Source organism: Planococcus citri, chromosome 1 (genome assembly GCF_950023065.1).
Source record: "Planococcus citri chromosome 1, ihPlaCitr1.1, whole genome shotgun sequence".
In the NCBI taxonomy this organism is placed as follows: domain Eukaryota; kingdom Metazoa; phylum Arthropoda; class Insecta; order Hemiptera; family Pseudococcidae; genus Planococcus; species Planococcus citri.
The window spans coordinates 57,096,368-57,109,993 of record NC_088677.1 but is presented as its reverse complement, the minus strand read 5'-3'; the positions used below and the strand labels follow the sequence as shown (position 1 = coordinate 57,109,993).

General features: G+C 36.0%; 1 protein-coding gene across 2 annotated transcripts in view; it reads right to left on the bottom strand.

Annotated features, from left to right (window-relative positions):
• Positions 1-13,626, bottom strand: part of LOC135833008 (limbic system-associated membrane protein-like) — a 489,776-nt gene that overhangs the window by 116,970 nt on the left and 359,180 nt on the right. For both annotated transcript variants that reach the window (XM_065346596.1, XM_065346597.1), the window contains exon 3: positions 6,616-6,816. In XM_065346596.1, the coding sequence (XP_065202668.1) occupies positions 6,616-6,816 (201 nt within the window). The remainder of the gene's footprint in view (positions 1-6,615; positions 6,817-13,626) is intronic.

Here is a 13,626-nt window from a genome sequence, read left to right as displayed (position 1 = left end):
ACCGTGCACTGAGAAACGAACGGATAGAGTGAGAAAATCATAGCGAAGAGTCGAGCAGAAGGGAGAGGAAACGACTAAGAAACTTTACGCAGCAGTATTTATATACTCGTAGTATGTAGTCTCAAAGAAAGGACTCAGTTGCAGGGTAGAAAGAAGACAGGGTTTCTAAAAGGCCAAAGAAACGAGCTCGCGGCGAAAACGGCGCGATGAAGGAAAGGCTAACAGGGCGGGGGAGTTGCAGGAGGAAAAAAAACAATAGTATCGTTTTCCTCATTCCTTTCTCGTGCCTGGGATTAAAATTAACGACGTAAAATTCGTGACGTATTAAAATTTCACAATGTTTCGCCGTCACCGACCGGCGGCGAGTAATGTCTCAAGAGGAAGGGCACAGGGATGGGGGCAGCGAAGCTATATAAAATCTTATTTTTCGGGATAATTCGATTTTGTCTGCGCTAACGTCCCGAAGGGATTTAACGCGCGAAGCAACGCGTTGCAGACACTTTATTTTTATTTTTCCTTTATTAAAAAGCGAGATAAAGGCGGAAAATGTAACCAGACATTGACGAAAAATTTCACAGCAGCTTTTTGCGTCCTCCTCTGCTGCCTGTCTGTACCTTCCATGCTCCGCCGATCACCTTTTGTAGTTTATTTTTTAATTTCGCGCGATATTCGCGCCACCGTTTTACATCATTGAAAACAATGTGACTCGAATTGTTCAACATTATCATTTGTTTACTGGCTGGCGAGAGAAATTGGTATTCTACGAATACGATACGTGATTTTTCCCCAAACGACTATCGTGCTGGGTGCGTGTGTGGCTGGGGCAGGGGGTGCGACGTGCCCTGTTGCGAAAGAGCGAAAAAAAATACGGTGTGTGTGGACGTTACGATATTAACGCTTCCAAAGACTAATATCGTTGTAACCTGTGAGATGTGAATAAAATCATCATTTCTGACGAATCGTCGTCGTCGTTCGTACAAATTGAGAACGCGTGCTGGATTCGGATTAGGTGTACATAGAGGATGAGAGAGAGAGAGAAGCGGCCAGAGCGAGATAGAGAATGGAAAAGGCCAGAAAAAAGGTGCTGGAAGAATGAAAATGCATGCAAATACTACATTGGCCAACGTTCATTGAATCAGAACAGATTGTATCGCACCCGTATAATCCATTTTTCAGCGCTAAATTCGATTCGTTTTAAACGCCATCGTACACCGTATCGTATCGTGATGGTGAAGTGAAAAAAAAATCAGCAAAATAGCGAAACACACGGACGCAAAGGTGGAAAATTTTTTCCACTGTCATATTCGCCGCGAGTAATCCGGAACGTTGGTTTGATTTTTTTTTTCAACAATTGAAACGTCAACGAAGAATACCCCGCAACTTTGATATTTAATTCAAGATAAAAGTTGGATAAAAATCGCTATTTCTCCTCTTTGCCTTGTTTTTCAACTCTTTCAGCCCTGTTCCCCTCACGAAGTGTGGGCCACTTTAGGTAGATTAACGATTGATAAACTCGAGTCGTCGAGGTTGCTGGCAACAAAATTGGCGATTTTTTCCCTCTTCTTTCGTCTTATTCAAACATACATTAAAAACTTTGTGACAACGACGACGAAACAGTAAGAAAATATTTTGTATAAGACAAAAAAAAAAATTGGTACCTTTTTTTAAGTTGCTTGCTCGTTGTCAAAGTATACTTAAAGTATAGAGAAGAAAAAAGTATATCTACACGATGGTGGCAGACATTTTTGGAAAATATTTTTCACTTTTTAGCCATATATAAATTATATTTTCAGTCGCGTTTTTCCAGCCAACGAACGAGTATATTATATTATTTATGTAAACGGTGAAAGACGTCAGAGAAGGAGGATGCAGGGCAAGAGGGGGTAGGGTAGCGAAGGCAAAAAAGTTGACAAAGTTGGTTGGTTGGTTGGGCGCTGCAAAGGCACACTAAACTATGAATAAGAAACTCTCTCTGTTGCTGCTGTATTTGTAGCTGCTGCTACGATGGCGACGTGTACGTTGTCGTTCTCAAGTTCAAACTTTTCAACTTGATGTTTTTATGACGAATTAGAAATTGCACGAGCAAATTTATTAATTTAAACGTGAAACGAGAGAACCTTTCAATTTTCTGTCGTGTGCTTCGGTACCTATCGTGTAAAAATCGTTACATTTCCGTTTGGTGCAGGTGAGTGGAGGAGGAGGAGGAGGAGGAGGAAGATCGGGGGTGAGACGAAGAATGTTTCAGAGTTTACAAAAGTCGTTTATTTATTTTGCTTTCTTCTCGTTTTCATCTTCGGCATTGATTCGCAGCGATTCGAATCGTTCAAAGTTTTAATGATTTTAGGTTTATGATGTCGGAATTTCTTAGGCCTTTGAGATTTCTCTCGAATTAGTTGTGTAGCTATATTTTCGCGAATTATACGAAGTGTTTTGTTACGAGGCTATATAATTGGTTAATTTCTCAGGTAAAATGAGAACATTTTCTCGAATGAGTTTATTTCTGCTGGGAAAGCATGCTGACTGAGATGGGTATGGTTTTTGACTGCGGGCTATATTTAAAAGAGGAAAATTCCGAAAAAAGATTATTCGACGTAATAATATAATTTTGAAAGGCGAGAGATTGAGATATTTGATATTCTCAAGACTCCAGCAATAAAAACAGACCAGAAAAACTGAAAGATATGAAATAAGGTGAATTTTCAAAACATTAAAATTTCAAAATTTGGTTGAAAGCCGGTCGAAACTAAAATTCATAAAAGTTCAGTCGAAATTCTGTCAATTGTGATCAAAAAATCAGGGAACCGAGCCAATTTCAACGTTTGTGAATTTTGACGTTTTCTTAGACATTTGGATAAGTTATTGGAAAATTCAAGATTACGAAGTTGAGAATTGGCCAAGTAAATTTTGAAACTTCAATTTCAAAGTTTATCGAAATTTAGAAGTTTAATACAACGTTATTGCCAATTAAGTTAAGCTAAGCCAGTTTGGAACTTCGAATTTTGAAGTTTAGCTAAATGCCAGTCATTCAAAGTTTCCTCCAATTCACAACTTTAGAAATTTTGAAGCTTTAGTGTGAGACAATTTTAAAGTTTGATAAAAATGCAGTCAACCTCACAAATTTTGAATTTTAATCTCCTGATGCAGTAAAAACTTGAAAATTTTGAAGCTCTTTTCTACGTAGTAAAAAGATAGTAAATTTTGAAACTTGGAAAATTTGAAATTAATTTCAAAATTTTGGAATATCAAAGTTTGGCTGAAAGTCAGTCGATGTCAAAGTTTGAAAACTACAAAATTCAGCACAAATATCCCATCATCAATTTGAAAATCCCCCCTCTCAAAAATCATGAAGTTTTGTTGGAAAAACCGAGCTAATTTCGAAGTCTGTAAATTTGGAGATTTTGAAGAATCAGTCAATTTTTCACCTATTCTGAAATTTGGTTGAAAGCCAATAAAGCAAGATCTTTCAATTTTTCAAGTTCAATATGATGTGAATCAATTTAAAAACTTCAAAACCTTGAAAGCTCATTCAAAAGTTGCTCGAAATTTTCAAGTTCAGCAAAAATTCAGCCAATTTTAAAACAAAGGAATTGTGAAGTTTATTTTTAAAATTAAGTCAATTTCAGAATATTTGAATGTTTAGTTCCCCAAGAAAGTTTGTTAAGTTTTCAACTTCTGAATTCAAAAGTTTGGTCAAGAATCAATTAATGTTGATACCTTCAATTATTAAACTTTAGCAGACAGTTAATCAATCCTAAACTTTAAGCATCTAAAAGTTGATTTGGAACTTTGGAAGCCTTTCGATGCAAAAAATGATGCATTTGAAAAGTTCTACGCGGTATAATCAATTCGAAAAAATTAAAATCGCCGAATTCAGTAGGAAGTCGAGTCAATTTATGATTTTTGAAGTTCAGTAGAAAATTGATCAATTCAAAAACTTCAAAAGTTTCAAGTTCAGTGCTAAAGGAAATCGATTCCAGCGTTTTCAGCGAGCATTCGGTCAATTTTTAAATTTGAGATTTGCAAAAATTTCGTTAAACGCTAAGTCAATTTCAAAGTTTAGCTTAGCAGGGCCTATAAATTTTAAAATCATTGTAATACCCCTCCCCCCCTCAACTGAAAAACCATTGCTCAATAGAAAATATAAAATTTTATGTTATTCATTGAGACATAAAAATACGTACTTTTTAAATCGATTTCCTTAAAAATCAATTTTCATTGAATTCAATCTGAACAATTCTTTGCCCACGTATAGAGACAACCTTCGCACAATACTTGATTTTTCTGGAACATGTCTATTCAGAAAATTGAAAGAAGAAGTGCAATTTGCAAAATTCGACATTTCTGATCAAAATTTTTGATTCAAATTTTCGGGATGAACAAAAAAACTTTTTTTCTACAAAATAGCCCATCTTTAAATTTGAAGAAAAAATCAATCCCGCCAGTTCATCTAAATTTTTGAAAGTTGGAATTTGTTGATTTTGAAGGGTAAATTTTTGAGATAAGCCAAAAATCGTATTTCAAGTAATTGTCTATTTTTGAAGTCGAAGGAGCTGGGGTGATTAATTGTAAAAATTTGGAGATACCTTGAATGATTCATCTTCGAAAGTTTACATACACAAACATTTATGCATGTAGTTGCAAAAAAGATGGAAAAATCCTAAAAAAAATTGTTTGTTTGATATTTCAAATCAAGATCGTTTTTGATCCGAAGCTTTGTCATTTTCAAGTATTTTTGTGTTAATTTTTCTCTAGAATAATAAATTTTTGAAAATTGAATCTGACTAATTTTAAAGTTTGAAAATTTCGGCGTTTGACAAAAATCCATCTCATTCTGAAGACTGAGAATTCTGAAGGTTAGTTAGAAATGATAAAATTTTGAGGTTCAGTTCATGATCAAACCAAGACTCTGAGGTTTGGTGGTAAGAAGCTTGTGCTTCCTTCCTGCCCTTTATACCATAAAAAAATTTGTCATTTGATGCATCTCTGATAGTACGAGTATGATAAAAAATTAACGTACCAAATCGAATTTCACAATGATCATAATTCAAGAATCACTGCAACTTTAGAAAAATTTTTGTACTGAATTAAAATTATCAACATTTTAATAGATAAATTTAGCAACTAACGTCGTAAAAAATTAACTAACCACCTGCAAAAAATAATTAATATTTATTCTACCCCCACGACGGATAATAAAACCATCCCAAATCACATACAAATCCATTCGTTTCAGAACACACAAACAACAAACTTGGAAAAATTCCGAATACAGCAATCCTATAGAGCGAGCGCAACGAACGCGAATAAATCTGACTCGGCGATAATTTTTATCTCAAATTGAAACAATAATCCGAGAATATTGAGTAAATTTACGATACTCGTGGTATAGCTAGATACGCGCTCGCGTTTTATAAGGGTACCAAAGAGAGCGAACATTTCAAATCATACCTATTGAAATAGTTTACAACGCACCGAGGAACAATAATAATGCAACTTTTGAACCATCCAAGAATATATTTCGAGATCAGGGACGCACTTCGTGCGTAAAGCTACACCTTTCTTCACTTTCGCATTCCGTACTACGTACTCGTACATCTACGAGTAGCTACATTCACTAGGTACTATACAAACTATATACAAGTACCTATGACCTGCTAAGAGGTAAAATCTAATAAGAAAAGCCATGACAATTAATGCCTTTAAAAAGAAAACTAGGTCATTAAGCCGAAAAACAATTGCGTATAACGTTAGAACGAAGAGGGGAAAAGCAAGGTATCTAGGTATGTAAAGCTACGTGTATTTAAGGAAAAACAAAACATTTAAGATAAAAGTTCTACTATATATTCGTTTCGCACCCCGAAAAATTATCAATTCCGACCTTGAATAGGATTTAGAAGGAAATTGCACAGTATAAATTCCCTCGCACCTCGTCGGCCAGCCTTCATTCGGTTGCCACAGCCTCATTCGCGTATATACGCAGATACACGTAAACGGAAACTTTAATGTTAAAATGGCGGACGACGAAGACTAAAAACTACAAGATTTATAACTAATTTAACTTTTTTAATTATCCTCGAACAACACAATAAAAACTATTTCTGCCAAGACGAATATACAAGTACATAGTACGTATACGAGTACGTAGATACGTTCGCTCGTATATAGCTCCACATCCCTCGCACTGCCTGAAAACTTCACAGTCTACACACCCGAAGTACAATTTGAATTCCTCGTCGTTAAAAACTATAGAAATAATTCGTGTAAGGAGAAGTGTACCGTACACGTAGATATTCGTTCATGGTATTTCGTTTCACTCAGCGCCAGCCATCCAGCCAGCTACAAGAGCCGAGGGGATTTTATGTATATCAACGAGCGATAGTACGTAACAAAGACCCCGAAGGAGGCAGCGAATAAGAGAAAAGCGATGTTAAAACGATAAACACTGAGTTGGCGTTGATTTTCAGTCCGTACATTTCACCACGATACACCGGAACCCCCGAATTCGTAAAATCTCCTAACACAATACCTCAGGAAAAAAGTAGGTATCTCGTACTAATAAAGAATTTAAAGAAAAAAGAAGCGTAGGTACAAAACTAAAAAGAAAATTCGACTTACCTAGCACTTCCAGAGTATGCGTAATCTCTCTGGGTTTTAAGGTAGCGATGTGGCAAATGTAATCTCCGGCATCGGTAGTTTGAACATCCCTTATCTCCAGATTATATCCTTCTACCAGCCTAATCCTGTCATCTGGAGATACTTTTGTTGGTCCGGCTGTTAATATCGCATTGCCTCTTTTCCAAGCCAATACGTATTTACCTGTAACAAAGAAACCATCCCGGTTAGCCATTTTATTCGTATGTAACTACATTTTGAGGTTCAGTTTGAGGGACTATAGTTAAACTTTTTGAATGACTCGTATATTAAAAAAACAGCTCACAAGCCATTGATCCCACCTCTCACATGAATGTTTCGATTATTTCTTAATTTTAAGGGTTTATTGTAGGACTTGTTGGAAATCAGCTTTCAATTTTTCCAATATTTGAAAATTTGTGAGAGGGAAGTGCCCTCTTCAGGGTTTGGAGATCCTAGAAGAAAACATGTTCAGATCAAGTGAGAGTAAGTTCATACTGAAATTTTTCCAAACTTTCGAGAGGTAGCCTTCGAATTTAGTAAAAATCGTGAAATTCTATTGTACAGAGAGATAAAACGTGAGAAGTAATTAAACATAAAGTAGGCACATACCTAGACCTAACGATAAGCTAGCCAAGTTGTTGTAGTCAGTATCAATCAATCAATAAACGAATACATATGAGAGGCGTTTTGCGATAAGGGTCCTTGTGGTGATTCGATGTTTTTTTTTATTGGCGTTTTGGGTTCTTTTTTCAACGAGGAATCCAGTGGTGCAATCAGTTTTTCTGTAAGTGGTCAAACATCAGCTGTACACTGCTCCACACTTTTGCAATGTGAGTAATGCCTGAATAAAGTTTTGAGAAAAACGCCTCTAAAGATCGAGGTTTTAATAAAAATATGAATTTTTTTTTAACTCATGAAAGTATGGATTGTAGCCTAAAATTTAACGCTGAATCCGATACCGTTGTTGTTTTTTCAAAAAAAAACTTCTTGATACTGAACAGATGAAAAATAATTGGTTTTGTAGCGATTTAAAAAAAAAAAAACATATAAAATGAGTTATACCGTTTCATTAAAATTGACCTGGAGATGAAAGGAAGCGTTCAAAAAAAAAAAAAAATCATTAAAACAAAGTTGTAGAGAATTAAATTTCCAATCGACTTAACGTCGTTAGTTTTTTTCTAGAATGCGTATTTTTTGAGTTATTCTCAAAAAACTGAAATTTTATTATAAATAATGCAAATTTCATTTTTCTAAAAAGTGTTCCCTATTTAATTATTTTTATTTTGGTACGAACTATATATATATATATATTTGCTTGCGACCAGACATGTCAACTATGCTTGGCATATATGCTGAAAAGTGAACAAAATTTTAAAATCGACATAATTTCTGTTCTAAATCACCTATCAAAATTTTATTTGCTGATTCAATTTAATATTAAAAAAATCTATGTTTTGGAAAAAATTATCAGATTTTTAGGCTAAATTTTGAAGTAAAATTTTGAAAATCGACTTGAAGGAATTTGAATTTTTTAAAAATTTTAATACCACAAAGAAGTGTGAACAGCATAGAATTTTTTAGCGTTTTTAATTTTTCCATAAGTCAATAAAATGCTGAGAAATTTCAAATCAAATTTATTGTCTGGTACACTCCGTTTCAATGTATTTAGGTACATCTCCACCAGCACATCACATTCTACTCACTACAAATTGACTACAGACCCTGCGTTCGTCCTCGCGCCTTGATTTCTAAGCCATGCGCCCTCTGGTGGAAGTTTCTGAAAACTCATAGTTGACTTGTATAGTAAAATTAACCCATGACTTGTCAACTATAGTTGAGAAGTTGGTCAGTCCACTTGTATAGTAAAATTAACCCATTCATTAGTTGACAAGTCTGGTTACTAATACCTATATATATATACATGTAAAAACCATACATTACGAGATCCGTTTTATATAAAATCGGGCATTGCGAGATCCTGAGATCCTTTTGCCGGATCTCGCAAGTTCTCTCATATGCCATGGTACTCGTGAGATCCGGGGGACCCTGTACACACATTTTCAGCCGGATCTCGTTTTGCCTACTATTCATATACTTATATACAATTTTTGAAAATAGATAAACGACGCATCTTGCGAGATCCACCCCCAAATCAGGTTTAGGCCATTGGTGGATCTGGGTTTATGCGGATCGCGAAATTGATGGCGGCAATGCATAGAAAGGCACTGTTTACACACTGGAACATGCGTTCGAACGAAGTTGTAGGGTTATTATTTGAGTTTTTAGCATTTTTCGAAATTTTTTGGGGCGGATCTCGCAATGCCTGTGTATATGTCGGATCTCGCAATGTACTATAAGACAGTATATATATGTATATATATATATATATATATTTGCTTGCGACCAGACATGTCAACTATGCTTGGCATATATGCAGAAAAGTGAACAAAATTTTAAAATTGGTATAATTTCTGTTCTAAATCACTTACCAAAATTTTATTTGCAGATTCAATCTAATATTTTAAAAATCTATGAGTTGAAAAAAGTATTCAGATTTTTAGGCTAAATTTTGTAGAAAAATTTTGAAAATGGAGTTGAAATAATTTGAATTTTAAAAAAGTTAAGACACCACAAGAAAGCTTGAACACCATAAGAATTTTTGATGTTTCTAATTTTTCCATGGGCCAATAAAATACTGAACAATTTCAAGTCAAATTTGTTGTCGTGTACACTCAGGATCGATGTATTTGCATACATATTCACCAGCGCATCACATTCTACTTACTACAAATCAACTGTAGACCCTGCGTTCGTCCTCGCGCCTTGATTTCTAAGCCATGCGCGCTCTGCTGGAAGTTTCTGAAAACTCATAGTTGACTTGTATAGTAAAATTAACCCATGACTTGTCAACTATAGTTGAGAAGTTGGTCAGTCCACTTGTATAGTAAAATTAACCCATTGATTAGTTGACAAGTCTGGTTACTAATACCTATATATATATTCTTGTGACTATTTCCATCTAAAAAATGTTCAAAAATTTCAAAGCTGTTTTTTAACTCAAAATTTACTCTTTCAACGCAAGGTCCCCGAGTGTTTCTTGTAATATCTTCTCGAGGGAAATGTTCAGTCCAAAACGGCTTATGCAGATGCTACAGAAGACTTCAACCCACCAGATCTATTTTTTCAATAAAATTTTGATAATTTGATGTTTTGTCTCTCCTGAAAACATTGAATTATCACCATAAGGGCCCTTATCGCAAAACGTCTCTCATATACGTTGCCTCGGATAATTCTGTTACGACATATGTGGCGCCCAACTTGGGGCGCCACATATGTCGTGACAATTTAAATGATTGATAAATCGATAGCAAAATAATTGATTAATCAATAGTGAAATAATCGATTGATTGATGATTTCAACATCAATAATGGATTGATTGATTATTTTGACATCGATTAATTGATGATTTCCATGTACCTTGAATATAAACTTTGGTAGTTGATTGATCAGTCATTTTGGAATCAATTGATTTCGATATAGATTAATCAATTATTTCGACATCGATGATCCGATTGGTTTGCTATCGATTAATAGAATATTTTGACATCGATCAATTGATTATTTCAACATTTACTATTCGATCATCAATTGTTGTGATGATAAATCATAAAATCGATTATCGATATTTTAATAGTGATATAATATGAGCAATTTGAGACCACAACCACCTCCTGTACCCCTTTTTGATCAGCACTCCTTGGCCAAAACAGATGACAGTGAAGGTCCTCAATTTTCACAACTTTAGGAACCCCTGAATCGGGTTTGAAATTTGATTTCAAAAATGTGATAGAGGTTTCGAGATCGGGAAATGGCTCTCTTTCGAGGGAATATCGTGAAAATTTTATATCATTCGGGTTCCACTCTTTTGCGATTTGAAACGATAGAGCGACTTGGTTCAGCATCTTCAGCTTTGGTGTTAATAGGGTTCTCAAAAAAATCCAAGCTTGAGAACGATAGGTGAAGTTTTCCCAGGATGCGCTGTAGAAGAATGTTGACAGAACGTGTGGTAGTATGAAAGATACATACGTTCTTTTCAAACTTTTTTTTAACCATATATGTTGCACCTTCTTTAAGACCTTGGGAAAATTATATGTTATGCCTTAGGGTGTCATCAAGTTGTGAACAAAATTCAGTCATGTACCCTCCCCCCACCCCCGAATAAAAAAAATGTTCAAAGTTTTCAACCCTTGAAAAACTAAGAAAATGGAGGGGAAAAATTTCAAAAAATGACTAAAAGTGTATCCTTCCCTGATGTACACAATCTGTCAAATTTCAAAATTTTTTATCAACCCCCCTCCAAGCTACAAATTTTTGAATTTTTGATGTTTAGGAGGCAGTTTCTTCAAAAGGGGAGGGGGTGGGAGATCAAAAATTTGTATAGAGTTTTTACATCAGGCGTGACTTTTTAGACCATATTCGACTCGTTATGAACCAGAGGCCATTTCACCCATCTTATAGGAGAAGGCCCTTTGAGCAAAATTACTATGGAAAATTTCAACAAAAAAGGCCTTTTTACAAGATATTTTTCCACGAGGTACGCATAGTTACTCGGATGCAAAAAACACACGTGTTATTTATCTCATGCTGCTCTCACATGGTATCGTACAATAAAAAGACAATTACCTTTGCATCGAGTTTTACAAAATCGAACGAGGAAAAAATATCACGCCGACGAATAAGTTGAGAAAGAAAAAAACTATCAGATTTAGAAAACAGCCGTATTACCATTTCATTTGCCAATTACACGGGTTCGTATTGGATTTCGAATCGAGTCGAATTCCAATTACCATACACACTCGTACCATATCTATCGGTTTTTTCAGATGGAAATCAAATAAGTGACCTATGTATCACGGTTTGCCAAAAAGAAGAAAAAAAAAGACATTTCACGAGCCAATCTGCATCAATTAGAAACCACAATATATTGGCGCGTAAATATTCATCGAAATGCGGTGCCTTTTTTCAAGGCATTTAATTCCCCAAAAAAAAACTGGTGAGAGAAGGTACGCATCCTACAACTTTTTTTGGTCTCTTCGGCAAATCTTATTGCTGGAGATGAAGAGACGAGATGTTTGGATTCGACATCGGCATCGGCATCGGCATCTGCATCGCCGAAGACGAACTCTGGTAATATTGGAATACGTCCAAGAATTGGCAAACTCCTGCGAGAACCGTAAATAAAAATTTATAGCGTGAAGGAGAAAAAATTAACTCGCAGGTATACCTATAAGAAGGCGGCGAATTTTTACACACACATTTCATCCCTCAATCCGACTCTCTCCTCTTAACAGACGTAGTACGCATTATGTAAATTAAGCACACTCTTTCGTACCAGCAGCACAGCATAGCGCAGCACTCGCAAATTAGGACGTCGTATTAACCCCCTCAAGGCATATACTGGTTAGCCGAAAAATTGCCGAGGTTTACCGCCCTCATCTCGCTGCCTCATGGAGTTGGATATTCGAGGCAAGGCGCGCATAAGCAGTTTCATTTGCGCCGAGATGAATTTATTAATTCTTGTTTACGTATAAGGATTTACTTATTAAGTTAACGTGTTGTGTAAGGCGACATCGTCGTAGTCGTCGACGGTGCTCGCGGTGGAGGCAGTAACCTGCTTAATGTGTTATATTAAGCGGATGTTGTAGCGACGGCTTAATGTGTCATTGCTGTTACCCTGCCCCACGCCCCGCGTCCCACCACTCGCACAGCTTTCAAGTATACGACTAGTTGGATGGATTGTGGTGCTGTGCGCGAATTTAACGCTGTTGTTGGTTTTTCCACTAAATGGCAAAAGCAACGTATAGAGGGAGGGAGAGGAAATTGGCGACAAATTTGAAATAAGATACCGAATTGAGAGCGCGAATATTCGAGTGATGAATTTATATAGTCAAAGGTGACGACGACGATGTACGAGTGTCTCGATCGTATCATAAACTTAATTTCATCACCCTGCTCGAGAGGCCAGAAAAGGTCAACTTTTCCGCTGGAAAATTCTCGTTGAACTTTCAAATAATTCTCATCGTAAGACTTCCGCCAGAACACAATATTTAAAACACTTTGAAACAAGACTGTTTCGAGAGCGAAAAAAAAATCACATCGACCTTAATATTTTAATTATTTCGCAAGTCGCATTTTTTATATTCATAAAGCTGTTTATGGTTTCCAGGTCTATACCTCTAAGCATACAAACTTTCGAGAGTTTTTTTTTTTTACTAAATATATTTTCCCTCTTCGTCGGTTTCGGTTTGTTTTACGCGTAGAAATTTTTTTTCAGTGCACTTTTCCACTTCACAGAGTATTCTAGGCTTTGATGTTATAGCAGCGAGCTTCAAAGTTATAGTACCTATATAGACGTTATGCAAGGGGACGGCGGAGTGGGGGGAGGGAGGGAGTACGGAAAAGAGAAATAAGAGAACGGTTGGATCGTGTATATGGTATATGAAAATTGAAATACCGCTCCTGGCTTCACCGCCGTGCCACTCGTTAGCTCGCTAGGCTTTTGGCGGCTTATATACGTGCCGAAGAATATTACACAGGCGGACAGTTCTTTCTAATATCGAAGAAAATATTCGCAACTAAACAACACAGTCTCTACAGTGTGTCCTACAAGTTCCAACCGACAAAAAATAGAATTCCAAAATTTTAAATTCAATAACGATTTACCTACCCTATTCGTTCCCATTTTTCCAACACTCTGACTGATTTGTGATCTTGTATCGTAACTTGTTCGGATTTAGAGTCAAAAATACAAAATCCACAAACTTTAAAAACGCGAGAAATTTTTCAAACCACCCCCCCCCCCCCCTCAAAATCACCTCGAATTTGGAAATTTGACAATGCCACATTATATTATTTTCATAATTTTTCGAGATGGAGCAGGCGGAAAGGCATTAAAGTGTTGCATCCGAAAACTCATGAATATAATTAGTGTT